This window comes from Macrobrachium rosenbergii, chromosome 20 (assembly GCF_040412425.1).
Source record: "Macrobrachium rosenbergii isolate ZJJX-2024 chromosome 20, ASM4041242v1, whole genome shotgun sequence".
In the NCBI taxonomy this organism is placed as follows: domain Eukaryota; kingdom Metazoa; phylum Arthropoda; class Malacostraca; order Decapoda; family Palaemonidae; genus Macrobrachium; species Macrobrachium rosenbergii.
In genome coordinates, this window is record NC_089760.1 from 24,792,970 (window position 1) to 24,819,795 (window position 26,826).

At 38.1% G+C, this 26,826-nt stretch overlaps 1 protein-coding gene across 3 annotated transcripts in view; it reads right to left on the reverse strand.

Annotated features, from left to right (window-relative positions):
• Positions 1–2,042: 2,042 nt before the first annotated feature.
• Positions 2,043–26,826, reverse strand: part of LOC136849155 (patched domain-containing protein 3-like) — a 38,829-nt gene continuing 14,045 nt past the window's right edge. Inside the window, exons 4-5 of one of the 3 annotated variants that reach the window (XR_010856247.1) lie at positions 14,821–15,022; positions 2,043–3,903 (exon numbers count right to left, since the gene is read on the reverse strand). Coding sequence is in view for 2 of the 3 variants with exons in the window: in XM_067122233.1 (XP_066978334.1) it covers positions 24,084–24,133 (50 nt within the window). In the remaining variant the exon portion in view is untranslated. Of the gene's footprint in view, positions 3,904–14,820; positions 15,023–16,157; positions 24,134–26,826 lie in introns of those variants that run through there. The other 2 variants (XM_067122234.1, XM_067122233.1) reach the window with 2 other exon arrangements.

The window sequence follows — 26,826 nt, forward strand, 5'->3', positions numbered from 1 at the left end:
CAAAGAAAGGCAATTCAAAGCTCCTGTATAGCCAGCAGAAAACCTTGCAATTTATTGATATCCCAGTTAAATAGCAAAGAAATGCAATTCAAAGCTACTGCATTGCTAGCAGAAAACCTTGCAATTTATTGATATCCCAGTTAAATAGCAAAGAAATGCAATTCAAAGCTCCTGTATAGCCAGCAGAAAACCTTGCAATTTATAGATATCCCAGTTAAATAGCAAAAAAAAGGCAATTCAAAGCTACTGTATTGCTAGCAGAAAATCTTGCAATTTATTGAAATCTTGCAATTTATTGATATCCCAGTTAAATAGCAAAGAAATGCAATTCAAAGCTACTGTATTGCTAGCAGAAAACCTTGCAATTTCTTGATATCCCAGTTAAATAGCAAAGAAAGGCAATTCAAAGCTCCTGTATAGCCAGCAGAAAACCTTGCAATTTATTGATATCCCAGTTAAATAGCAAAGAAATGTAATTCAAAGCTACTGTATTGCTAGCAGAAAACCTTGCAATTTATTGATATCCCAGTTAAATAGCAATGAAAGGCAATTCAAAGCTCCTGTATAGCCAGCAGAAAACCTTGCAATTTTTTGATATCCCAGTTAAATAGCAAAGAAATGCAATTCAAAGCTACTGTATTGCTAGCAGAAAACCTTGCAATTTATTGATATCACAGTTAAATAGCAAACAAAGGCAATTCAAAGCTCCTGTATAGCCAGCAGAAAACCTTGCAATTTATTGATATCCCAGTTAAATAGCAAAGAAAGGCAATTCAAAGCTACTGTATTGCTAGCAGAAAATCTTGCAAATTCTTGATATCCCAGTTAAATAGCAAAGAAAGGCAATTCAAAGCCCCTGTATAGCCAGCAGAAACCCTTGCAATTTCTTGATATCCCAATAGCAAAGAAAGGCAATTCAAAACTACACTATATACAACAGCAAAAAACAGTGGCCATTGCTCTAATGCAAAGGAAGAGTGCCTAGATGCCTATAAAAAGTCAGTAGTGAGCATGCATGTCAAAAGAATACTCACCCACTGCAATTCTTGGAGTGATTTAAATAATGAACTTGACTGAATTTGCCAATTATTAACAAACAACAGATATACTGTGCAGACCATATTATCAAAAATAAAATTGACAAATTTTACCCATCTATTATGAAAATTAAATAGCAGAGCCAGGTTATTTATCATCACTAGCATAACAGGTTTGCATATAAGGAGAGGTGCCACACCCTACAATGGATCATTAATAACACCAACAGCCTCTTACCAGAAAATAAGCCTGAAGATCTATTGTAAACCTAACCTGGTAGTAGCTCTAGTAATGAAAAACAGCACTGCTCCTGTTGGATCAAAAGGAGATACTGTATGCACAAATGTAATGTATAAATTCACATGCCCAATGGAGATATGTAAATCTCACAATGGAATCTCCATAAGACACACTATTACAACACTCTAGAGGTACTGTATATGCTACCCATAGGCCATTCATCAACAATTTATAGACACCCATGATGTGAAGCCATCCCTACGAGAACTAGCGTAACTGAAAGCATCCAAATCATTGATAAAGAAAACAACTAGGGCTACCAATTAATAGTGGCAGCAGTAATATTCAGCAAGAATTAGATTACATACTCCCTTCTAGTAGAAAGAGGAATACACAAGCAAGCAGGGACAGACAGCATGCCTCCGAATACCAGACACACCACACCCATCAATAAACATGAGAGCTCCCAGGGAAGCACAAGTAACATCTCGCATGTCCCTGAGGCCTCGCCCAACACGATCCAACTAGTGGGTGATCTCTGACTAAGTTCTTTCAGATATGTTATATATACACACATACATATGATTTTTACAAATATAATATATGTATACACATTTAAATTTTTTTTTATAAATAATTAGACATTAGTATTTTATGCACCATCACAAGTACACTTATTATAAATATAACGTTCATCATAAATTAACAATTTTGTAAGTTCCCTCAAACAGGCACATATACATTTTTATAGAATACTGACAAGTTTTCACATAAATTTTATGCAAATTGTATTGCAATATGAAGATTCATTTTCATTATACATTCACAATTCTATCCTGCATCCCATATATGCATGTTGTACCTATAGCTTTAACCCCAAAAATGGGTTATCTTTCAATCCCTTGACCAATCACTGTTTAGGTCTAAGTACTTTTCCCTCCTCAAGGAGAAACAAAAAGGTTGTAAATCCAGACTAAGTTTACAGGCTTTCCATGAGCAAGAGCCTGTGCTGGCATAATGACAGCTAAATCATAAACTACAATAAATTGTAAGTCAGTAGCCACTTGAAAATACTACAGATTGCCAAAACAGCAGTCATGACAAAAACAATACATGGAAGAAAGAAGTCTACATATTTTTCACTGGAAACTGACACACGAGAATTGGAAAACACTCGGACGTTATGAAGTTTCCTGCAAGAATCTTACTGATGCTACTAAAGCAATTGCTTCCAATGAAAATTGTTTAAAAGAAAAATTAAGCTCTTGATGTATAATGAGTTTCTATGCAAGATGGCAGCAATCTCTGCTGGTGGGGGTGTAGGTGGTGTTGCAGCTTCTGCAGGTGCTCTTTGTTCTTCATCAAGCTTGTTCTCTGCTGGTGGTGAGAGACAACAGACTGACACTATGACCTCCCTTCCATCTGTGTGTGGCACTTTGTCATATAGAGGGTTTGCATGGAGCAGTGTTATTCTAGGAATGGCTCATACTTAGATGTTATCACAGCCTTCCTCAACAGTACTCTTTTTTCTGAGGTTGCAGCCATAATGGGAGTGCTTGTCCAATGCCTTTTGTGGGATTCATGTAGCATTTGATTAGCAGCCCCACACAACATGGATCTAAGACTGACTCCTACTCCATGCTCATGTAGAAATTGTTGGTATGTGAAAAGAGGTGAAGGCTGCACCACAGTCTGGGTGGATGTATTCTGGCAACTCAAAGATACAGAAAAGAGAAGACAGGCACTCAACAGTCCTTCAGAGGTCTTGTCTTATGCAGGGAGGGCAAATACTGTATATGAGTAAATCAGCTACACTCATCTACCATAGTAAGGATGTAGCAGATCCTGCTTTATCTGGCTGGAAGTGGTTCTTTGAAGTCAATGGAGTCTCTCAAAAGAGTGAGCAGCTTTGATTAATGTTCCACTCTGCTTGATAAATTGCAGCTTCACTTCAGAGCATGTAATACTTTGGGATTATTAACTTGACATCTCTCAATGAGAATGGCCAGTTCCGGCTAGCAATGCACTCTGTGCCACATTTGTCTCATACCAGTGTAGACATAGCAGTTTACCTTTCCAGTAGCTGCAGATATGTTGTGAGGTCCCTGATACAATGTGGAAGCCAGGACGTTACGAGATATCAGACCTGAAGCAGTATAGTTCAGATTGCCAACAGAGGATTTTTTTGTTCTGCACTGATTGTTGATCAGTAATTAGTTGAAAGTGTCTGCCAAACAAAAATTGATGCCACTTGTGCAGTACCTTTACAGTAACAAATGCCTCTTGTTTGACAACAGAAAGATGTTCTACAGAAGCAAGCGATTGTGAGAAGAAGACATCCTGGTCTGCCGTTCTGTGCAGCTTGACAATTGCCCGAAGCAATTTTAGCTTGTCTGGATTTAAACCAGGATATATTGCTTCAATATATGCCTTGAAGTTGGAACTCCACATATCCCATTCATCTGGTGCTGTTGACAACTCTGGGTCAATGTCAAGGGTGCCTCGACTCAAGAACTTATCCGTGGTCTTCAACTTGGCTTATCTTGAGATGTTCAGGTGTTCAGTTAATTAGTAAACTATAATGTACAGCGAAACATCTTCAGGTGTCTTCCACATTATACAGAACTGAAATAGAAAGAACAGCACATTACTACTTATTACATAATAGTGCGAGACACAAAACACAGTCAATAGCATAACAACTTTCATCACAGTTATGTCACAACTTATGTCATCAATAACATAAAAATCAGTTGTAGACATAAGACAACATTAACATACATTCCTGTCATGTCCATTCGTCATTTACTAGTACCTGTATTTTTAAACTTGACTTTTTAATACCCTATTCTATTGGACCACTCTATCAATATTCCCAATAAGGTACTCACAAATCTTTCACTTTGGCTTTAATACAACTTTCTCTGTTATCACAGCACTCAGAAATGGACTTCTTTCTAGCCTTTTATTTATCTTTTTTACTAACTCTTGAGTGCTTTCATACAGGCCATAAAGTACTGCTTTCACCAAAATTTAATCACCCATTCAAGAAACTTTTCCTTTTACTTTTTAATACTTTTACATACCCCTTCTATGAGTCATCTATGACTTTTGTATAGTTTATCTATTTTCTTATGTCTTTGAATCTGATATTATTTTACCTACATGTATTTTGTATCTCATTACGTTTAGATTGAAACATCTAATGACTCACAACTCTACTGCAGAGACAGGCAGATGATAGGCAGACAGAGAGAAAATGAGAGATTCTTTACTAGCAGGCATTTATCACAAACTGCAATGAAATGTAACAGACAAAGATGACAGATGAAAAAGTCTTTATCAAACAGTGTTTTAACACACTACCAGAGTAGATGGAAAGAGATGGTGACTTACAAGCTAACAAAATTTCCTAACTACAAAAATCTCTTAGTTTTACAAATGCTTTTTTTTTTTTTGCTGGTCTTAGCAGCAAATTAAAATCAACTCTTGACTTCCAAATGAACTTGTCATCAGCTGCCTCAAACTCTTTGTCAAAGAGACCCACCCCTTCTTGCTGCTAGCACCTGCAGCTCAAGCTACTTTCCTTAGACAAGAAGAAGGAAAGAGGAACATGAGTCCCTCGAACAGAAATCTTTTATGCGTTGCTTCAGTTTCAGAATAGTTATTAATACATGAGGTGGTCAGAGTGAACTTTCACCTGTGATTCAGCAGGTGATAGATAAGGTTTACCTAAGTTACAAAGAATTAGGGTACTTTTAACAAACCTGCTATCAATTAGGGGAATATCTCAAGAACATCAAAGCTGGTCAAGCAATCCATGTATTCCTCTTTCGAGGCACCATACAGAGAAAACAATGGCTTTATATAGTACAAATAAAAAAAAAAGTCAATTCATTACTATCTGCAGGAACATGGAAAGGACTAAGACACTATAAGCCATTAACTATACTGATGATGGTTAGACTGCACTAGCAATTGCCATATGAACAAACTTGACACCTACCTGGCAAATTGCACAAGCAACTGTATATGCACCTCCAGATTCAAGTGGGTGATGTCTAACAGCCAAAGTAAAAAGACAGCAGAGTTAGACCTACATGTTCCACCACTATCACATAAACACATAAATGTTTCAAACATGATTGAAAGCATGGTTTTTATCTCAAAAATGGCTTAAAAAAGTGTGAGTTTTGCTCTAGAACATAACCTTGTTGTATGAATAGATTCTTTACAAAAGACTGTGGTCTAGCAACAATGACTATGCAAAAAATGAGCTATACTGACTTAAACCCTCCAACATCATTAAAGTTGTTTGGACAAGACAAAGTATATGATTGGAAAACAGCTAATGGTACCATACAGCTGTATCCTTTGACTAGATATAAAATTCTTGGTAAGGAAGCCTGAGGACAGGACCTAAATAATGGGCTCTGTCTCTGGGGAGAGTAACTGCAGGTGGACTCCTATCCTCAGTAAAGCGGTCATGAAACTCAGACTCCAAGGTTAGGTGCCTATGAGTCTCCCTTGCCAGGTTTATAAGAGCCACTTACTTGAATACTCAACTACAGGACAAGGCTTGAAACATTCCAAAGTCTTAAGCTCCTCTATCTAAATTCCAGAGATGGTTGCTAACACTTTCTGCTCTCAATTCACTAACAAGTAGGGTTACTTTGAATTTCTCATATCTTGAAACTGTCCTCAAGCCCTAGCAAAGTCTAAGAAATTCCTGAGATTGTGAAGCCTTAGCTGTATTACAAATTCTACTCTACAATACCTAGACAATATACAGCCACTGTAATAATGTGCAATGCCTCAGATGATGCTGTTTCAGCTATTTTGATCAACCAGAAGACTAGTACAGTAACAAAAGTGGTGAAGATAAGTGGCTGTTGCTCAGTTATCTTTGCCTTATCGCAGTTGGTTGTGGATGACTTGCAAACCTTTCCTCATCACCAGTAGCCTGTTATGTCACTCAAATTTGTTTCACAAAACTGGATATGACAGAGATCTAGGGGATCCTAGACTGCCAGGTTTCCAAGGAAGCCTGAGTTTGCTAAGCCTAGGTCCATCTCAAAATATCAGGCCTTAATCTTGCATAAATGGACCAATGGTTACATCCAGGCCATTAACAAATTTTCACTTGTGGAACTTGCTCACTCTTACTAGATGACTGGGTTTGAACCAAAACCAATGAAATTCCAAGCACAAACAAGGTAGACGATGGGCAGATTCATGGTGTTTACCCTTGTATATATGCCACTTACATTGCTCAAGTCGAAATTGGTCTCGTCTTGCGGGCTGGCCAAAAGGAATGCTAACCATGTGAATGTGTCTGTACTTCTTCCATCAAGCACAGCAGCATTTTAGCAAATTAAAAGATCCATATTGAATAATTATTAAATGTTTTCTTATATGACAATTATAGAGAGAGTGTAATCCTTGAAAATTGTATTTGTGTTGTGAAACAAATGTTGAGTTTCCCCTTATATTTGGTGAGGCATACTTTTCCCCCATCCCCTGTGCCTTTTGGCCCAACCGCTGTGCCTTGTCGTGTTTATACCTTCTATTTTTGTAATTTATTGCCACTTTGCTGCTGAAACTGTGATTTGTAGTTTTAATATTACTGAGTGTCTTGTCTGTACCATTATTGTGAATTTTTGAATTAAATGAGATACGTAAAAAAGAACTGTGGGACCTGCGTGCTCCCCAAGCCGTTTTTGAATCTTTGTAATTCCTTTCTCCTGTGTTATGTGAGATTTTGAGGAGATAATGTCTCAAACTGAGGGGCTCATGGCCCAAATACTACATGGTGCCCAGACCACGGAAGAAGAACAAAGTGAGGACGAATTTCACGGTTTACAGACAATTCGACAGAGATAGAAGAACTTACACTGGCGTGACTGAGGGGGGAGACATAGCTGGTTTGTGCTGTGGAAAATTTAAGTGGTGCCCAGAAAGGCGAGCCTTCATGACATGAAATGATAAACCTAGTCAACTTTTACGGCTCCAAGAAGGCCTATTGGGAAGAAATAAATCAAAGGGTGCAATGCATGTTCAAGAATCCTGAAGAAGTTAAAAGAGGAGTACATGAGGCCAACACTTTTCTCCAAGAGGTAGGAAAAATCCACGTTACCACAGCGGAAACCCTAGAAAGGCTAGGTAAGGACAGACTTGTGCTTTCTAATAAGGCTAGTGAGGGCAGTGTAGTTTCTGCTAGTGAGGTTAGTCTTGAGGCACATAGCATACAATTGACTAAGCTTCAACTGGTTAAATATGGTGGGAAAACAACAGAGTGGAGGCCATTTTCGGACCAATTCAAGGCTATTGTTGATGACAAATCTATGCCTCTTGTCTCCAAATTTATGTACCTGCACTCTGTATTGGAAGGTGAGGCAAAGTGTGTGACACAGGGCCTAACCCAGACAGCAGATCATTACAAAATAGCCTGCCAGCTGTTAGAAGAGAGGTATGGAGACCCTGATGAAATCATCAGGGGCCCACATTCAGGGCCTTATGCAACTCGCCTTGTCTAGGAAATCGAAGTCTGATAACCAAATCACAGCGTTGTGGAAATTACAAGACGAGTTAGTAGGCCACATCCGCAGTTTAGAGGCTCTTGGAGTTGGAGGGGACCAGTATGGGTGGGTATTGGTACCCATGATCTTGTCCCTGCTTCCCCATGAGATGTGGTTGGATTGGTCTCACAGTGGACGTAAAGGAGGAGACCTGGGGGGGGTGCTGATTTTCTGTAACGAGAAGTTGAAGGGCGCGAAAAGCAGAGGCTCTTAAGGGGCTGAATCACAGAAAAATCGAGGATCCCGGCATCGAAAAAAGGCTGAAAAAGCTCAGCCAGGGTTCAGCCCCTGCCCTTCAGACATCTTCAGAAGAAAGTGCTTCAAAGCTGCAGTGTGCATTCTGTAGAAAATTACATCCCAATGAAAAGTGTTATGGTGTAGGGAAGCTCTCAATTCAAGAGAGAGAAGAGGCCATTCGAGAGAAACTGCTGTGTTTTACGTGCCTAGCCAGTGGTCACTATGCAAAAGGTTGCTGAGCCAAGTGTTCTAGGTGCAAGGGTGGCAATCACCCCGCCCTTGTATGTCGGAAGTCTGATGACAGAACCTCTGTAACACCCACTGATAAAACCCCTGAAGTGGAGAAAGTGCAGGGGGAGAGTGATTCTGTTACACATTGTGGGGGTAGCACCTTATGAGTCAAGGGCTGGGGTTATTAAGAAGTGCTGTGTATTACAAACTGCAAGAATAAAAATAGCAGGCCATCAGGGTATCACCTTGGCCACTGTAATGTTTGATATTAGATCAGATCGGTCCTACATTTCACAGGAATTGGTACAAAGAGTCAACCCTAAGTGGCTGTCCTCTGAGTATTTATCATTTTCTGCCTTTGGTGGGGGGTAAGGTCTCCAAGACAGATTTATGCAATATCTATGAGGTTATGAGTTTGGGGGCAAATAACCACAGATATAGTTTTAAGGTTGCAGAGATTAATGTAATTTGTGCCCCTTTATGTAGGACCAAGATGGACCCAAAGTGCTTAGAGCCTTTTGCACATCTTAATCTAGCTAATGAGTATGGATCCAACCAAAAAATAGATGATATGTTGATTGGACTACATCTGTATAGTATTGGATACTGATGATTCCTAACAACGTTATATGTCATGAGGGGCTTATGGCCCAGGAGACTATTTTTGGTAGGTCCGAAGGTAATTGTGGTGCATGTGCACAAATGTTAGTAATTGATATTCTACAGGAGAATAGTTTGAGTAATTTTTGGGATTTAGAATCTGTAGGCATTCAGGCCCAAGAAACACAGTCTGGGGCCCTTAAGCCCGACCCTATTATGGTTCAATTTGAGAATTTGGTAAGTTATAAGGAGGGCCATTATGAAGTGGCCCTTCAGTGGAAATCTGAGTCTGTAAAGTCATAGTTACTTAACAATGAACACCAGGCCTTGAGAAGGTTGGAGGTTGAGTTGTAAGTTAGGTAGGGACCCTTGTCTTCAGGAACAATATTATAAGGTGTTTAAGGAGTATGAAAGAGAGGGCATAATAGAAGAAATCCCACCCCATCAGTTTAAGGGTGGGTATCCTGTATTCTATTTGCCACATCGCCCAGTGGTGCGAGAGGCAAGCCTCACCATCAAAATAAGGCCTGTTTTTGACGGGTCAGCACATGGCAGCAATGGGGTGTCCCTAAATGACTGTTTAGAGGTGGTCCTTCCCTCAACCCTGATTTAGGAGAGGTTTTATCGAGATTTAGAAGGTGGAGGGTGGCCTGGGATGAACTATTACCTAAGGCTATGCAAGGCAGAGTTAAGTTGTGGGTTGTAGGATTTTCTGTGCTTGAATCATTGAGAATTAATCATTACTTACTTTCAGAGTTACCCTGGAGAGATCTTCCTGACAACTCCATGCCTTTGGTGATGCCTCAGAAAGGGTTTATGGTGCTTGTACATATGTGAGAGTGCCTGACAAAGGTAATTTTAAGGTATCGCTGGTTGCTGCACGAGGTAAGGTAGCCCCTATAAAGAAAGTTTCCCTTCCTAGGCTTGAATTACTTGGTGCCCTATTGTGTGCTAGACTTATTGTATTTGTGAAGTCCACATTGCGACTGGTCCAGGAGGTTTCTATTCAATGCTGGACTGATTTCATGGTTGCCCTAGCTTGGATTAAGGAAGAACCAAACCGATGGAAAACCTCTGTGGCTAACAGAGTTGTGAAAAATTCAAGGGTTGACCCCTCCTTCTTGTTGGCAACAGTGTCCTGGCAAAGACAACCCAGCAGATCTGATATCTAGAGGTGTTTATGCGGAACAACTCACGCAGTCTGATGTTTGGTTAGTGGGTCCTCCTTGGCTTTGCACATCATCTCTCCCACTTCAGGAAGACTCGAGAGAGGGGGGTTCCCCCCAGAAGAGCAACGTGAAGCTGACACTGTTTGTGTTGCAGTTGAGTCTGATCAGCCCTTCTTTGAATTCTCTCGATGGAGCTCCTTTCCGAAGGCACTCAATGTTGTAGATTGGGTGTTAAGATTTGTTGGCAATTGTAGAGCTTCCTCCCTTAAAATTGGTGGTCCCTTCACTTATGGGGAGAATTAACAAAAGCCAAGGTAAAACTGCTTTACTTTGCTCAAAGTGAGGCCTTTACAAGAGAAGTAAACACTCTGACTAGGTCTCAGCCCCTCCCAAAGGGGTCCTCCTTGATCAAACTCAATCCTTATCGAGATGAGGATGGTTTACCGAGAATAAAGGGGTGCTTAGAGAATGCTGAATTGAATTTTGAGAGTAAGCACCCTATCATTATTCCTGGTACTCACATTGCTTTGTTGTTGGTTTGTTTCCATCATAAGTTACGTAAACATGCTGGTGTTGCTACACTTGTTCCCCTTTACGAAACAGTTATTGGATTATTTGTCTTCATCAGGTTGCAGAGGGTTTGCAGAGAATGTGTTGCTTGTTGTCGTGAAGCCATGGCCTGTTCTCGGCCTGTGGTTCCCCTTCCTGGGTTAAGAGTTAAATCTGCCCCTCCTTTCACTGTTACAGGTCTAGACTTTGCTGGTCCCTTGTTTTGAGTTGATTTTCCTTCCAAGAAGTTGTATATTCTTCTTTTTACCTGTGCTGTTGTTCGAGCTGTCCACCTTGAGCTTACCGAGTCCCTTTCGGTTGCTGACTGCAATTTGGCAATTCGACAGTTCTTGGCTAGACGTGATGTCCCTTCAGTGTTCTGCTCGGACAATGCTAAAACCTTTGTGGGTGCCTCCAACCTGTTGAAGCAACATTATGGCCCTTTGGCACCCCAATGGAAGTTTGTTGTACCTAATGTGACATGATGGGGAGGCTGGTGGGAACGCCTCATTAGATCGGTGAAGGTTGCACTGAGAAAGACGGCACAAAGACATTGTTTAAGAGTGAACTAGAAACCACACTCCATGAGGTGGAGGCTTGTATCAATTCAATACCCTTGACATTTGTAGGTGAAGAACCTGATGTTGCTAATCCCCTTACCCCATCTCAATTCCTTATTGGTTGTTCAGCAGGTTTTCAGTTAGAACTGGCAGATGAGCCTGCCTCAGGTGTATCCTCAAAGGATTTGAGTGTGAGAGAGGCTGTGCACCTGAGTCAGTCATAGAAATTTTGGAGAATCTGGCAATCAGAGTACAGTATCTTAGAAACCTGCCTTGCATGGTAAAGGGGTTCAAAGCAAATTGTAATTTAAAGAAGGGTTCTGTTGTAATTGGTAGTAGAGAAGAAAGAGTGCCAAGGTTGATGTGGCACCTTGGAGTTATTACTGAGTTGTAACCTGGTAAAGATGGAGTAGTGAGAAGTTTTGAGGTTAAAACTAAACGTGGATTTATAACTAGACCTGTGTAAAACTTGTATAATTTAGAAATATCAAATGTCAGTGAGAAAGAGTTTGTATTTCCCCTGATGAAATAAAGGACAGTCCAATTGCAGAGGATCATGTGGATCCTGTTGAATCACCCCAAGTCTAATGTAGGTAAAACCTGAAGGGGGAGGTCTATTAAGGCACCTGTTAAACTTGACTTGTAAAATGTTAAGGTTATTGAGATCATAGTGGAGGTCCCTATGATGACAGAAGTGTTGACACACTCCTGCGGTGGGGAGGATGTTAAATGTATGTTTTTTTGTCCAAGAGAACATTCCTGATCCTGTGTTCATGCTAGATCGAAACATTTGATTTGTTCTCAAAATCTGCCCTTTTTAAAAAACATATATTGAATAATTGTTAAATATTTTCTTATATGACAATTATAGAGAGTGTAATCCTTGAAAATCGTATTTGTGTTATAAAGCAAATGTTGAGTTTCCCTTTGTATTTGGTGATGCATATTTTTCCCACATCCCCCGTGGCTTTGGGAGCAAACCCTGTGCCTTGTTGTGTTTATACCTTTTACTTTTGTAGTTTATTGCCATTTTTGTTGTTGAAACTGTGATTTGTGGTTTTAATGTTATTGTATCATTATTGTGGATTTTTGAATGAACTGAGATATGTAAAAAAGAACTGTGGGACCTGCGTGCTCCCAAGCCATTTTTGAGTCTTTGCAGTTGAGACTGAGACAGGAATAAAGGAAGAGAGATATGAGTTACGAATTTCCTTTCTTCTGTGTTATGTGAGACTGAGGAGACGCTGTCTCAAACTGAGGGGCTCATGGCCCAACCACTATATATGTTATAAAAGTTTCATGGCAGGGGAAGAGCATTCTTCTGTTTCAGAGCTTTTGTGACTGCTATTGGCTCATAAGCAATGATGTCATAAACTTCATTTTGTTTATTGCCTTTGAGTGGCAGATAAGAGGTGTGTCATGACTATGTCATATGTTTTGTTTTCTTACTGGCTGCTTGTGAAGGCACCCATGCACCAGCTCTGAGGTGCATGCCTTTGCTTTGTCTCATTCCACAGATTTTGTGGCTTCTGTGGGTGTCCCTGCAGTCTTGAAAGTGCTGCTTCTGCTGCGTATGGTGGTGTGTATTTTGTGGATGGCCCCACCACCTCTGAAAAGGGCCAGGGAGGTGCTAACCCTTCTAAAGAAGGGTGAGTATGGCTTGCATGGTCTGCCTTGCAGGACATAAAGAATACAAGGACAAGGAGAAGAAATGTGACTGGGGTCCACAAGGTCATAGCCAAGCCCTGCCATGAAATTGACTAGCTGACCTTGATCTGATGTCATTAGCAGAGGTCGGCTGTTGAGTTGAAGGCTGCTGCTATGAAGTTCACAGGTCTGTTTAGGATTGCAGAATTTAATGCATTCAAGGGTTGGCTGCTTTAGTTCAAACTATGGCAAAGGATCTCCAACAAGAAGACTCATGGTGAGGCCTTGGTTGTTTCTGAGAAAGGAAGAGGAATTTTGGCAGGCACTGAAAGTCTTGATGAAAAAGGAATACCTGTACCTTATTTTTAGCCAAATCTACAGCACTGACAAAACTGGTCTAATCTATTGCTCCTTGCCCACTAAAAACTTGGCTGATGAGAAAGAAAATAATTTACCTGGTCAAAATTTTCCAAGCAACATGTGTCTGTTTTATTATTTGCAAATGCTTCTGGTAGTCATTGTTACCAGTGGCATTTGGACATGTGAAGCAATCCTGTGCCTTCCGTGGGTTGACAGAAAGTCTCCCAGTGATTTGGTATCATTTGATGCAGGTTTGATTCGCTGCCAAGATCATCTCTAGTTTCACACACTTTTATAAGGTACTCAAAGGTAAGGTACTCACTGAAGTCTGCTATCTGCAACTTCACATATATTTGTATGGACAACACTATGAAGACCTTGGAGCACACATGGAACTGTATCCTGAAGGGGGGAGAAAGCATGATCGACTTCAGAGGCTTTGATGCCGACAACTTTCGTGCCCAGGAGGTAGAAAGCATGATCAACTTCAGAGGCTTTGATGTTGACAACTTTCATGCTCCTTAATATGAAGACTTGTAAATCCTCCTTGCATGGTTTTCAAGTCCAACCCAAGTAAGCAGTTTCAAAATTACTCAATGCTAAATGTTTTTATACTTTTTATATCCAGTATACTACACTGTTTGGTTTTTATTTTCTAATCAATCTTCTATGCCAATGTACCATAATGATACTCTTGTTTTATGTCCACAGAAATTTTTTTATGACAACTGCAAACCTCATTATCTGCATGGCCTTGGATGTATTATGTGGATGATTAAGATAATATAATGTACTTGTATGGGTCTATGGATAAGTGGGACATGAACTGATCTTATAGAGGCTCAAGTCCTTCACACCATAAAGATAGAAAAACAAGACCAAGTGACACATGAAACTAACAATGAGTACACATTCAAAAAAGAATCCAGTGCAAATGCAAAGAAACAAAAGCAAGTCCACACTGCATAATGGCTGAAGAAAAAGTGGCTAGTGTTAGTGAGTGAGTGAGGGTTATTTCCTCACTCACTTACCTTTACCACCAGTTAAAGACCCTTGTTATCAAGATAAATGGCCATCCTAGCTTGCACTGAAGGGCATCTCCTACTATAAAAGGCAATGATTTGTATTTCCATAGGAACTAACAGCCTTTTCTTCTTTTGTCTCTTGGGTGGAACATATATCCTTGAAGAAACACTGTCAGAAAAAATGGCAAATTTTCTTGTGTGGAATTTGCAAGAAGTAGTTTGGATGGTAGTAAGGTTATAGAAGATGGCAAAAGAAAGGACCCCAACAAAGAGGTTGAATACCTACTGTCCTTTCCTTTCTTCCTCCTAAACCTTTCCCAGTGAGGAGAAACCCAGTCCACACATTCCTCACATTTGGAAGAAAGGACACAGACTTTATCTTCACCACTGAGAACATCACTTACATTGTCTACAGATGTGGGAGATAGGAAACAACCACAAAGCTGTCCCAGACCCTCACATCTATGTTGCTCCTGTTTATTCTCTAAGAGAGTGAAAAACACAGCAGCAGAGATGACAAAAAAGAACAAGACAAAATAAAAAAATTTTAGAAAAACAAAGCAACAAGGAAAATAAATTAACATACTCCCATTCAGCAGGTGAAAGTGGAACCAGCAGCTAACACAGCGTGGTCGAAAGATCAACTGGTGATTTAGATGCTGAACACTGCTGGAACCCACACCATCTCACTAGTGGCACCATACAGCTAACCTCGCAACTATAGCCATGCATCCATTCAACTATGCATGAAAGATGTTCTTCCACTTAAAAGGTGTTGGTTTGTATACCTAAGAAAAATAGAAATTTTGAAAAATTTTATTCATGTTAAGCCTCAAAAAGACATAAGCGATACAAATAACTATAGACCTATCTTCTTAAGCAGCTGTTTATGTAAAATTGCAATTGCCACAGGTTGGATCCCAAAATTAAATTCACTGGCTCATTTAGATCACACCAGCTAAAGCTTTGAACAAAAATCAATAACTGCCAATTTCTTCTATACAGTATATAAAAGCCATTTGATACATGAAAATATCTATTGTTTACGTGGACAAGACCAAAATTCATAAAAACATCTTATTGTACCTTCGAGGTACATACATATAATGTTTACTCTGATGGAGTTGAAATTATATTTTAGTGGGACCCTGTTTATCTTGGGAAATTGATGTCTTGTAATCCAGTTACCTGTTGGAGTTAAACATATTGTCTACATGAATAACTTTGTTACTTCATACATGACATCAGTCTTGCGGCATGGAAAATGAATTCCTAATTTGGCCGTAACTAAAGTTGTCTTTATGGACTCCATCTGCAGAATTTAAGATCCCTATTGAAAACACAAAAGCTATTACATTCTATAAAGATGTCAGATGGAAACAAAACTGAAATAAAACTAAGATGCCTTTTTCAGTGACCACCAGTGTTAAAGTAGCCCTTAAAAACTGTTGCCTTACAAATTCTTTTGCACAACAAATGATGCTTTCACACCACAAATTACACAAAGTTAGTGGAAATGTGAAATATGCTGGATCACTGCCTATGTGGACATGGAAGGAGGTGAAGATTTTGATAATGTAGCCAAAGATGCAGCTACTATGACCAGATCCGTCAGTGATTAAGATCTCCGAAATGTGCCTGGTAAATTAAAACAGACCAAACTGATCACTGGATTGTATTCTTCAAACAAAAAGTTATCAACTGCATCACAGTACAGTATTGCAATTTCATCTCTTCTTCAAATTATTCATACTCATTTTACCCAGGGACGTTTCATGAAAACCTCACATGACCAAATCCCTGAATGCTCCAATTTTCACACACCAAGAAAAAGCTTTGGCTGTCTTGTCTAACTCATTTATAATGATTATAATGTAATGTAACAAAAAATCACATGCAAAAGAGGAAAAGGACACTAAAGAACAATTTTTCCTTTTTAATGTGATCTTGAGGGTGTGGCAGCTGTATCAGAATTGTTAATGTCTGACAGTAAAAGAGAATGACATTGTGTTCTCACATTTATTACTTAAATATATATTTCACTGGTAAACTGTCTAAAACACCCAAGGAAATCTGATGACATTTAAAATAGAATAACCAAGACTAATTTATATTAGCTTGAATTGCAACTTTCAATAAACTTTATGAAAAATAGCCCTGTCTACATCATATATAAAATAACACTAGAAATACTACTACCTTATCAACACAACTATACATTCTATCATGCAAGAAGAAACAATGCATGGGACGGTCTCAGTTGCATGTCCTGACAGTAAAAATTCAGACAAAAGGGGAACTAAATGCGAAAGATCTAACACTAATTAACTGCCAACTTCAGACGCCAAGTCTCATTTACTCCTGTAAATCTATTACCTTTCAAGTTAACTTGTCCACCGACTGGTGGGGTGGATATAATTAAGAGATGAGAAAGGCAAATCATTGTCTGATACAGACAAAAAGGGGATCTGGCAGCTATACTGAAAATAAATCATCCAATTTGTAATGCACTCTTAATTTTCTCTGCAGAGAGTAGATGGGAACTTTAATAACCATACTTGTTTAGTTCATGAAATGAATTCAGTCACCTCGAGAATTTACTGATTGGTATAAAAATAAGACAACCATATGACGTATCCGGATGCATTTTTGGCATACAGTATCAATCCACCTGACTTTCATTCTCTAGTGAGCTAATGGATTGGTTTGTACACTGCAATTTGTAAACCAAAGACAAATGTAACCAAGTCAGGAGGTAAGGATGAATTTGCCTTGACAATGAATGATCCTTTATGCCCAATATGTCTTGAGTATACAGTACATCCCATTTTGGGAAATTAGTCTTGGATAATGTAGCACAAGCCTTCTATCTGCTGAACTTTACAAAAATAAGGCAAATAGGAAATAACAAAAGCAACAACTTAAAAGTTTTGCCAATTATGTAAAAAAAAATGAGGTAATTATGTAAAATAGTCTAAATTAAGCTAAGGAAAAAGCCAAGAAAAAGGCTCAGAGGAAGAAAGTCAAGGTATGCTAATACTGGCTTCCTCAGGACCACTAAAAGAGCATGTGTAGTGAAATGATTTTAGTACTGTTTTGGCAAATGGAACAATTCTCTGGTACCCCTTGACCTTCAGTATTATGGAGGATGCTTCCATTGCTGCAAAGGTTTTCTCGATATCAAACCTCCCAATAATGAAAACAAATGCCATCTCAGATAGCCCATTTTATCTAGTTGGAATCTTTTTCCACAGTTTTGTTAACTTTTGCAAAGGTTCTGTATAAGAAGGTTGTTCCAAGACCTGGGATCTTGAAACTTCACAGGGAATCTTCGATTGGCTTTGGAGTGAGTGGGTGTCCATGTGGTCACCTAAGTGAATGATCGGAAAGAAGGCTCTCTTTAGAAGGCCTTTAAATTGATCTACACAAAAATCCCTTTGCATACATTCTTAGATTCAAACTAGTATGGCTAAGACTTGGATACTCTGCATCATTTTACTAAATGTTCTGCAATTTTCTATGTAAAAAGGAAGACAAATCTAACTGGAGCTCTAGCAACAAAGGCTGTGTTAAGGCTGCTTAGTCAGTCCTATGGCAGGAGCCTAAAAATCTTTCCTACCAAAGGTCTCTAAATGAAGCAAACACAGTTCACTGGGTACTGTATGTGTTCAAGCGGACTGTACGACAGCAGCTTAACTTTAGATTTTTTTCTCCAAAATTTATCTCAAGAAATCCTTTCCTCTGAATTTTGTAACAGGACTTAGCACAAGTTAGTCTTTCTTTGAGTCTGATTTTCATGAAATTTGTTGTGAATGAAGAGGTCACAGATGTAACACAACCTTGACCTGTACCCTTAATGCACTAGGCAGAAAGCTACTTATTTTTCCTTCAGAAAAAAATAAGTCAGCAACTAATGGAATAACAGGAAGCTAGTAATTCTTATATTATTATTAGTTATTTGGCACACTTTACGTATTTGAAAAAGGATGGTTGCTGACTACTTGAAAATAGCAGCAATACTACTGGTAAAGACAGAACCATCTGAGATGTTCTCTTGACCAAAATCTGAAATACCAGGCAGAACTTAAACTGACAGGCAGCACAGGTCTATCAGCAGAGAAGTTCGGCGCTTCTGTCTCATCATTAACTGGATTATCGAGGTACATACCAATGCTTCCTCCATTTAAACTTCTCTGTACTACTTCAGGTAATTGAAAGGAATAAAACACATTAAATGAGCAAATAAAGTGGGGGAAAAGTCCTAGTTACATAGCTCTGAGAGGTAGGCTGTACCAAATACTGATGGTGCACTAACAGCATCTAGAGCACACATGAAATTGATAAGAGGTTGCATATTGCTTCCTATATATACTAGCAATTGTTAAAGATGTTTAGCAAGTTGTTACTTATAAATAGATCAAAATATTGTCCATTCAGTGAAAACATATTGTTTACTTGATACTATATATCATAGAAAAACCTTTTAATGTATGTACGCTTATCATGGTAGCATGGTTTGATAAGCAACAACTACATGACATACAATGAAATAGACATGCACTTTTTAATCTCAAGAAATTTTGCCTGACAATTCTCTACGTTCTTAAAACCTATGGTTGTCAACAATTCTCAAACTACTGCAGATAAGAACCACTACTAACAATTCTACCTTACTTCAACAGATAACAATGTCTTGAGCTAGCAATATAAATTGCTACATTAATCTATTTTGAGAGGTACATCTGGCAAGCAACACCCAGTTCAGTGATTACAGAGATAAACAAAAATCAAACATGTAGCATCATTGTGAAGCGTAACTTATTTCTGGCATTTGATGGAGGGGACATGGAGAAAATAAGGTTAAAAATCATTTTTTATGCATTAAAATAGCCAAAAGAACATTTTCATAATATGAACAAATAGTCTTCTGTGAGGATAGTGAACATGGCAGTGTATATACGTGTATTAAAATGCTAGTAAGGCTTATGAGACGAATCTTGTGTACAAAAGTAATGTACAATAGCATATGCAGTAATCTAAATCTACTCAATGCCATATACAATTATACAATATCTTGGCAAATCAATAGCACAGTAAAATTACAGTTGGCCCTGCATATAAGACTGTTTGGTATATATTTTTTCACTTACATGATATTTGCTCCATAAGTTAATCAAATTAATCTTGAAAAGATCATGAAATTGCTATAATTATTGCTGGTGACCGAACTTTTGGAAAGCATGATCTTTGAAGCCATCAAAGGCAGACAACACCATCAGAAAGACTTTGTAGTGCTCTGACCTTTCTTGATTTCACACTGATCCATTTTAATACAACAGCCAGTCATTTCCACAAGTTTAGATGATTCAATGTACTGTGAATCTTCAAATACATTTTGAACAATTCTATTGTGATTTTAGAGACGAATTAGTATAGCTGATTAAATACAGGCATTTGAAGTGTTGTGAACATCTTAAACATGTCTTCCATGCATAGTACAAGTTTGGAGAGGTTTCCAAGACTTAAAAAAGCTTGGATTTTAAATGAAGCTAAAAAAAAAAACATGTTGAATAGCAATGAAGGACTAAGTGCTAATATAATGTCAAGGCACTCTGACTTACCAAATGAACAGTACTGTTCCTATCATCCTTCAGAAGAAGGATGCTGTTCTTACATAGGGTCAGAGTGTCTCACTTTTGTTTGCCCAACAGACTGCTGAACTTCCTAGCATCAAATACTAAACTTTATTTTTAATTAAGTCTTGAAAATATTTTGTGCATCCAGAGGCTAAAGGTTATGTTTCTCATAGGCCTATCCTAACCCCAAAGGAAGGTTATCTTTGCTAAAAAACAATCAGAACCTATGTAAATGATCCTGAAAGAATTTTATAATTTATACTTTGTTAAAATAGTCAATAAATAAACAAAAGTATCATAAAAAACCAAATATATGCAGCCACAAAGAATCTTTCCAGTACATGTATCAGCAATGCTTACTATAGCAAAACTATGGTCATCACACGTTTCTGTGGTACTCTTTATTTTCTGTTATTTTAGAAATTATGTTTGAGCAATGCTTTACACAGAGCAACTCCTACTGGTGTTTAGTTTTCCTTCATCAGATAAAAAATCTGTTGTATATACCAGTCCAATACTAAAAATGGCTAAAAAATTTCTGATGAATTACGGCTGAGCAGTTTATACTGTACATGTTCATTTGTAATCTGTTCAAGTTTTCTAGTTCATATTAAAATCAATGAACTTATAAAACATAAAACAAAGTATTTTAAAAAATAAATGAGCGGAAAAGACGACAATAATCAATATGCTGTACCAGCCAAAGCCACAGCACTTCTGTGCATGGAGCCAGTTGAATGCATGCCATGCAACCACCAAAAGAAAGCCATAAAAATTTTGCTTATCAAAACTGGAGTGTCTTTGAGGCAAGAGCATCTTTGACACTAGGATATACAGTACTGTACAGTACTGTCTTACAACCCAGGCACAGAAGAGATGGAGAAACTCTTATTCATCTGGGTCTACCACATGAAGAGGAAGTAAGAAAGCATTCACCCGGATGATAACGGTGTAGGTCTTGCCTTTCTTTACCAATTTCAAGAATAACAGCTGGGGGACCAGATTACGAGGGAACATTTACTACACGTCATGGCTGGCACAAGGACTTTTAAAGGTACTTTTCGTGAAATTGCAAGAAGCTGCAAGTACAGACAAGGAGGCTGCCAAGATGTTCCAGGAGATCCTAAAAGCGACAGATTCGTGACAGTAGTTACACTGCCAAGTAAATACTGTACTGAGCATGAAAAAGACAGGCCTCTTCTGGAAGATGTTCAGCAAGGCTTTCATCACCCAGGAAGGAAGGCAGGCACCAGGATTCAAGGCTTCTAAGGACTATATCACTCTTACATTGCTTGCCAATGCCAAGGATCTGAAGCTAGTTCTCTTTTAAGCTTATTCAGAAATTCCACAGGCAAAATGGATTTACAGAGGAACAGCTTCAAGAAATCTAGAGTCAAACATGAAGACATGGATGATGACAACCACCAACTATAGCTACGTGGCTGGCTATGTTTTAGAAGTCCTTGAGCAGTGAATATGAAGGAATATCATTCTGAACAGGTTCTTCCTTATTGTAGATAATGCTTCAAGTCATCCCACCATGATGAGGGACTGTCACAGTACTGAATTGCAGTTTTGCATTCCATCACATCTCCCATCTAACCTATGAACTAAGGAATCATCTCAGTGCTCAAAGCCTAAAATCTTGGCATACGATACTGCTGTTTCTCAAGGTTAGCCCTCACAATATAGTCAAATAATTATGGAGGAGGAGGAACTTCTGAAAAGGTGCAATTAACTTCATTGTTAATGCTTGAGATGAGGTCTAACCTTCTAAGCAGAGTGCTGTCTGGGGAAACATGAACTGAAGGGGTCTAAAATTTCTCAGGTTTCTCATATGGGAAAGGTACTTGTACAGACATTGTCCCATAAGCTCAGGTTTGACAAGGTTGACAAAGACCTTAGCAAGGCGCCTGAGATTAATTGTTATCTGTTGACTGATGAGTTGATAGCAATTAAGCAGGAGTATGCAGCAAAACCCAAGGTTTATATGGAAAGGGCAGAGGAAATTGATGGTGTTAGATTTCAAGTACAGTACTGTACCTTTGATCTGCCTACCAACCTAGGGATGCCATTACTTTATGAAGGATTCAATCACAATACTTAGCGGAGCAGTAATACAGTCTGCTCTGTTGTGGATCTATGGCTTTACGTGAAGATGTTGGAAGCAGCAAAGCAACATGCCATCTAAGTAATTGTTTCATCCTTCTTCAAACCTGCTGCTTCTCGTCATCCTTTCTCACTCATTGACTTTTTTCCTGCCAATTCTGACTCTTCATAAACTTCAACAACACTGACACAAGGTCTCTCTCCTAGTTTACCCTCCATGTCTATCACTATCCAGTGGAAGTTCCTCTCCTCACTTTCATCAGGTCTATGTCACCCATAAACCCCAAGTCTTCCAACACCCACCCATTTTCACTGGAGAAGATAGTTTTAGTCAATGAAGATTAACAGCACCTTAAGGGCAGGAGGACGTAATTTACAACTTCATCTAGACTGGGCATGAATTACTATATGGTGAATATCAAATGTTTTTACTGATTCTGCAATATTCCTAATGTACTCATTTAATTTTACAGTAAGTATTCCACCATATTAGCAGTCAAAAATCTATTGATATACTGTAAACTGAAGTGGTGGGGTGAGTAATGATCAATTAGAACATGAACCTATTTATGCATAAGAAATATAGCTTGGAATATTTTACGGCTGGTCTTGATAAAGAAAAGTCAATCATATATTCATAATAAGTAATCCATCATATCAGACGCCAAAATCCATTGACTGATATAGGCTGAAGTGGTGGGAAGAGTAATGATCACATAGAACATAAACTGATTTCATACATAAGAAATGCAGCTTGGGATACTTTATGACTGGTCTTGATGGAGCAAAGTCAATCATATACATAGGGACAACTGTATATGTACAGTATTACGTAAGTTATTATTTCATGTCTTGACTTTACACAGAAATTACCCTGAAAAGTATTCCTGTGAATTAGAAGTCCCACTCTAAAAATATGCTTAGCCAATTCAAACTATTCCAAGTTAACAAGAAGCAAATTATGAATCCTCACTTTTTAACAAAGCTAAAAATGAAGCAAAACTAATGAAGTTTAACTATTAAGGAGGTATATGACGTAGCCTATGGTATTTCCTTTAGTGCTGACAATATACAAAGCTTGCAACTGCATCCACATACCAAGTCAACAATAACAAAAAGTAATGGATATCGTATAAAAGAAAAATTCATAAATAAGATTTCATAGACCTTTCATTAGATTAATCTTTATCACAAAAACTTCGGACATCAAAACATCCAATACAGAGTTTCTAGAAGCAAAATTATCTTGGCTTCATTATCGATAATGTTGCTATACAGTAGAGTCAAAGGAGGAAACTTCCTATTAACAGATAAGAGTAAGAACAGTGAATTTTCAAGAGACAGAATCATCTTTTAGAACTCCCCATATCAGTTTTCTACTCTTTTATGATACCAATAATAGTGTGAAAATGATTACCAGATTTATACAGCCAATTATTAGAGCCTCAAGTGCTAACTTCATTCACCGGGGGCAAGTATGAAAAACTGATATTATTCTTTGCAGTAATTCCACTTCTATATTAAATAAAATACAGTTATGATAATGGCAATTCCTTAATCATAGGAGAAAGTACCCAAAAATATTATCAATTCAATGGTAATAAAAAGGTCTGAAGTCTGACAAAATACCAAGAAACAAGTGTTTTTGCAAGCTCAAAGGTTTGCAATTGCAGTGATTTGACTTGAAATAATTAGAAACAATTACAAATTACTATTCATTCAATAAAATGAGGAATAAGCTTAGATCTCTTGCATAATTACTCTACACTAATTAAAGGAAAAATTATCTTAACAGACTCTTCCATCTATGACCCGTAACATCTCACGTCCTTACCAAAATGTTATACCTGTATCATCCTTATGAAGGACAGAGAAATTTAGAATACTATACATACACTGTACAGTAGACTACAGGAACTCCAACTAAAAGCCATAAGATTAAGCTCTTTGATTCATAATTCAATGTATAAATCAAGAGGGTAAAATTTCCAGAAGAACCACAGGGGCTTTTAAAGTTTTGAAACTTCAACTGGAAAACATGAACTTTCAATACATCTACAGTATTTTGATTTCAAGACATGGATGGGAATTGGTTACAAACACTTCATAAACTAGAAACATGCATGCATGCCACTTGGTTTCCAATAAGGCTGGCTGTGAAAGAAGTAATACAATAATTAAACTTGCACAATGCAATACGTTTGGTAGTTTCCTATTGCTGGGTCTTAACAGTAATTAGGGCAGAAATATTTCTTAGATACAAATATCACTTTTAGAATGTTTTATATCCTGCTCTAGTTGGGGAGATCAAATCATAAATCCCAATTCAATCATATGGCAAGTCACCTCACATTCCAAAAACCCTTCTTTGCCAGCAGACCAGAAATGTGCTCTATCAGAAGGAATATATGAAAGCACTAAACTTCGCCTTAGCATACAACTGTTTGATCTACAAGTGTTTCCTTTAACAAAACTTTTACCCAAAAGTCTGGTTACGATTATATTCCTCTGGTCATTAACTCATCAATAGCCTAGTTTTGGAAAATCCCCTCAGAAGTCAGCTTTACTTAGTTGGGAGGAACACTGAGCAATGCACAGAACATCGTTTACTTACAACTTGAACATGACATGATCCAGGATTGAGTATTAAGTCTCTCAGCATTGAGTGATCATTGAGATGATACCTCATTCCAATTTCTTTCAATACTTGCACTTATTACATGATTATCCTACGAATTTGGAAAGCTAAATTCATTGTCAATCTTCAGGAGAGTTGTCAAACAACTGTATCACTGTACCAAGACTCTTAAGTAAATAAGCACGATATCATTAAGTGCTTTAAATTTGGTACACATTTAGAAAATATCTACCAAATACAGGCAGTCCCCAGTTATCGGCAGGGGTTCTGTTCTGAGAGTGTGACAATAAGTGAAAATCACTGATAACCGAAAATCTGCGATTTTTGGGTCTTTTTCGTTGATTTTCGGTTACGGCGCTGAAAACTGCAGATTTTCATCGCTAGACAAGTGCCAAAAAAAATCGGATCACCAATAACTGGGGACTGCCTGTATAGTAAGTGTGGCAAGGCTTGGCTCTTGAAATGACTGCGGATATAAAAAAGTGAAGTAACAAAGGTACAAGGTGTCAACAGAATTGCAAGGTATTATGACTTGTCCAGTCAACTGTGTCAACAATATCTCAGAATAAAGATACAGTAATCTTTTGGTAGGGCAAACTGTATCATCTATGGCTGCCAAAAAGATAATACAGATATAAAAATAATCATGACAGATGGGAAAGCTGAGCCAACAGACCCACCCACCACCCAAGTGATAACGGCAAAGGTCTGGTCACTGTTCACCAATCAAATGGACAGAGTTGGAGGACCAGATTACAAAAGGGCATTTATTGCAAACCACTACTGGTACAAGGACATTAAAAATCAAGCTGATGTTTGCATATTAACATCACACAAATACAAGTGATGATGAGGAAGTTGTCATGATGTTCTCCGAGATCCAAGCACCAATGGATAAGGCTTCATGAACAAGCAAGTTTTTAACATGGTAGAGATTGGCCTCTTTTGGATGGAGATGCCTACCAGATGTTTGTCACCAGGAAAGAGAGGAATGCATCTCGTGTATCATCCATCCCTAGATCCGCTGCCTTTGTTGGCTCCAAATCCCGCTTCTTTCTAGTGACCTGGAGAGACAGATCTCTGCACAACTGGAAGAGCCAGTAAAGGTGCTCACAAAGTTCTGCTGGTATTGATGCCATCAAGAACCAGTTGTCAATACACTTATGGAGTCTTAGTCCATCCCAGTGCACCAGACAGCCACTGGAATGAGAGACCTGGTGAACACTTGAGGGGGAAGGCATTAGAGACAGTAATGAAAACACTGGCTTTTTAATATGAAACCGAAATTGTCCTTGTGTGGGCTGTTGGATTACAAAGCTTATCAAGCAATTCACTATTTTATCCTAATCAGCTTGCATTTGGTTTATAATCCTACTGTGTATGAAATTTTCATAGTGCTTCTTTAGTTTTGGAGCACATATCTTCTTCAGGAAAAAAGGAACATTTAAAAAATTAACCAGGTAAAAGAATTCAGAACTAAATGTACTAATAACAGATAGAGTGGTTCGTGGTGGTAGGTTTCTGTTTCCTAATACTGTATTAGCAGTTATGACTTGGATCATTTGACAGATGGTCTTGTTTGTCACTTTTTCATAAGTTGTATTTTAATAGAGATCTTTCACATTCACAATTGATCATTGATCCCATTTTCCTGCTGATAGCAACCAGATTCACTGAACAGCAGCACCAATATGCAGTAAATGTGCCTTGCTGTTGAACTTCTCAGTTCCTGAGGTTCTTTATTCCTCACACTGTTGGACTGTGGAACACTCTCCCTGAGAATGTTGTGCATTGGAACATAAAAATTTCAAGCAAATATGCAATGCATTACTACAATATTATTCTCCTTGCATTTTAATGCATTTTTATTTATTTTCTGATTCATTACATTTTTTCTTTTTAATAAGTGAGATCTCTTCTCTCTGTATTTCCCTTTACCTTCTCTTACTTCCTAATGAAGACCATATTCTTTGGAAGCATGAATTTCAAGTCAGCTGCCCCTTTGGGCTTGTTCCATAAGAATAGGGTTCATCTTCTGAATAATAATAATAATAATAATAATAATAATAATAATAATAATAATAATAATAATAATAATAATAATAACAATAATATCTATGAAACATCGATCTGAAATTTAAAGAATGGCAAGAGGCGTACTAAAAGTTTAAGACAGCTAAAACCAGAATGGTTTGGGGTAATTATACCG